This window comes from Pectinophora gossypiella, unplaced genomic scaffold, assembly GCF_024362695.1.
Source record: "Pectinophora gossypiella unplaced genomic scaffold, ilPecGoss1.1 Pgos_49, whole genome shotgun sequence".
Lineage (NCBI taxonomy): Eukaryota > Metazoa > Arthropoda > Insecta > Lepidoptera > Gelechiidae > Pectinophora > Pectinophora gossypiella.
This window is the reverse complement of record NW_026063259.1, coordinates 323866-326147: the sequence shown is the minus strand read 5'-3', so window position 1 is coordinate 326147 and position 2282 is coordinate 323866. Positions and strand designations below refer to the sequence as shown.

Below are 2282 nucleotides of genomic sequence, written 5' to 3'. Positions count from 1 at the left end.
ATTCTGCCCCACCTATCGTTCGCTCTGCTCACGACCGTTCGCTGCGCTCACTTAGGTGGGTGGAATGCCCAATAATATAAGATCAACATCGTAATGTGTATATAAGGTAAATTATACGACTCTTTTAATCATTATAATTTTAGCTATATCAGGTGACATTCATTGCGACTATGAAGTTTATTAAACAACCGGATTCGTTGCAAATTGACACTTTTTGTTTTGTAGGGCACTCTTTATATATCTTAATTATATATTTACATTCTATATACTCATTAATTTATTACTTAAAATATACATATATATTTATATAAGATAAAATTATATAATACATATCGACATAAATATATAGCATATACTTACCTTTAATATATATATATATTATAAAGATACACTCGCATTAAAAACACTAAATAATTAATATTATAAATACTTATTTTGTCGTGCCGTACCACCTGATTAATTGACGTTGTGTACTGGAACCACGCACTGAGAACCTGCTCCTTTGTTCTCGTGTGACGTAGCGTCGACGGACGCACGCGCCGGTATACTGCAGGTCCTTGCGCGGCAGTCGAGACTTACCTTCGGCGTGAGACGTTTGTCGCTTTGCTTTCGCTCCGCTATCGTTCTCGACGCGCACGCGTAAATTACGTACCTTGCTAAATTAAAAGACTGCTTATCATATGTACTTTCTTCCGTACTTTCTTCTTGTGACTTGTGCTACGCTATCTATCTTTCTTGTGTCTAAACTGCTTAATATATTTTATTAACTATGTATATAACTGTGTACTCCTTCTGAACTTTATATTGTGTGTGCTTCCGTGTACCTGGAACTATATATATGTGGATTGGTAATAAATACGTAAATAGTGAGTGCCCTGCTTATTTATTTGTGGACCTCCGACACCACCTACACTTGCCAGCGCACAACCAACTAAACTGGTGACCCGACAGTGCACGATTACATAATATACATTATATTCTAGTATATAATGAGCGATCCCGACAGTGAAGATTCACTTAAATCGGCATCTTCGCAGAAAGATAGAAATGTGAACACGAATACCCGACAACGTCGCAGAAAAATGGAGCGTGTTTCCAAAACATCATCCGACACGACGAAGACTAACGTGAAGGCAATGAGTGAGCACGACAGTGACTATGGGAATGTAAACATGGACACTGAACAATGTCGCAAGAAAAGGAAGCGTGATTCCAATGCCCCATCCGAAATTTCGAAGACCAACGTGAAAGTTCCGGCATTTTCACCCGATGAACCAGAGATATGGTTTGCACTCTTGGAAGGACAGTTTGAAAACTTGGATATCACACAAGACTCCGTCAAGTTTAATTGTGTACTGAGTAACTTAGATTTGAATCACGCAAAGGCCGTGAAAGATATTATAATCCAACCTCCAGCCAAGAACCGTTATGAGAAAGTGAAAACCGAACTGATCCGACGCCTCTCCGCATCGCATGAGAAAAAAGTAAAGCAGTTGCTGATACATGAGGAATTAGGTGATCGGAAACCCTCACAATTTCTTCGACACTTGTTGGATTTGGCAGGACCCTCTGTCCCGGAAGATTTTATAAGGACTATTTGGAGTAATCGCCTACCCAATAACATTCAGACTGTGCTAGCATCTCAGCCTACTCATTCGGTGCAACAACTCGCGGACCTAGCAGATCGCATACAAGAGATCACACAACCAAACGTCGCGTCCACTTCATCGGCTGCCCCCGCTATTGCACCATATGGCGGTGGCGCAAACAACGAAATTGCAGAGCTGAGGAAAATGGTGGAGCATCTGGCGTTGAAGCTGGAGGATCATACAAGGGCTACGAGACGTTCTTATGACCGTTCCAGGCCCCAGCAGCGTCGTACATCCTCACGCCAGAGGTCTCGTTCAAACTCATCGTACAGGAAGTATCCAGTATGTTGGTACCACGCGAAGTTTGGCTCCAAAGCTAGCAAGTGCTTGAAACCGTGCGATCACAAGGCGGAAAACTCGATGGGCAGTCGCTAATGGCGGCTGACGATTGCCCTGGCTCCAAAGGTCGCCTATTCGTGACAGACCGCAGTTCAGCTATGCAGTTCCTGGTGGATACCGGTAGCGACCTGTGCGTCTACCCTTATTCGGCACTACGCGAGCGACGACCGAAGACCAACTTTCAGCTATGTGCAGCTAACGGAACCGCCATAGACACTTACGGAAACATAGAATTAAATCTAAATTTAGGTTTAAGACGTAGTTTTCCATGGCGTTTCACTGTAGCTAATGTAA

General features: G+C 42.7%; 1 protein-coding gene across 1 annotated transcript; it reads left to right on the top strand.

The window, feature by feature from the left end:
* Window positions 1–989: 989 nt before the first annotated feature.
* On the top strand, window positions 990–2024 carry LOC126381398 (uncharacterized). Its single transcript, XM_050030880.1, has one exon. It carries the CDS (start codon window positions 990–992, stop codon window positions 2022–2024), a length of 1035 nt encoding a protein of 344 aa, XP_049886837.1.
* Window positions 2025–2282: the final 258 nt, after the last annotated feature.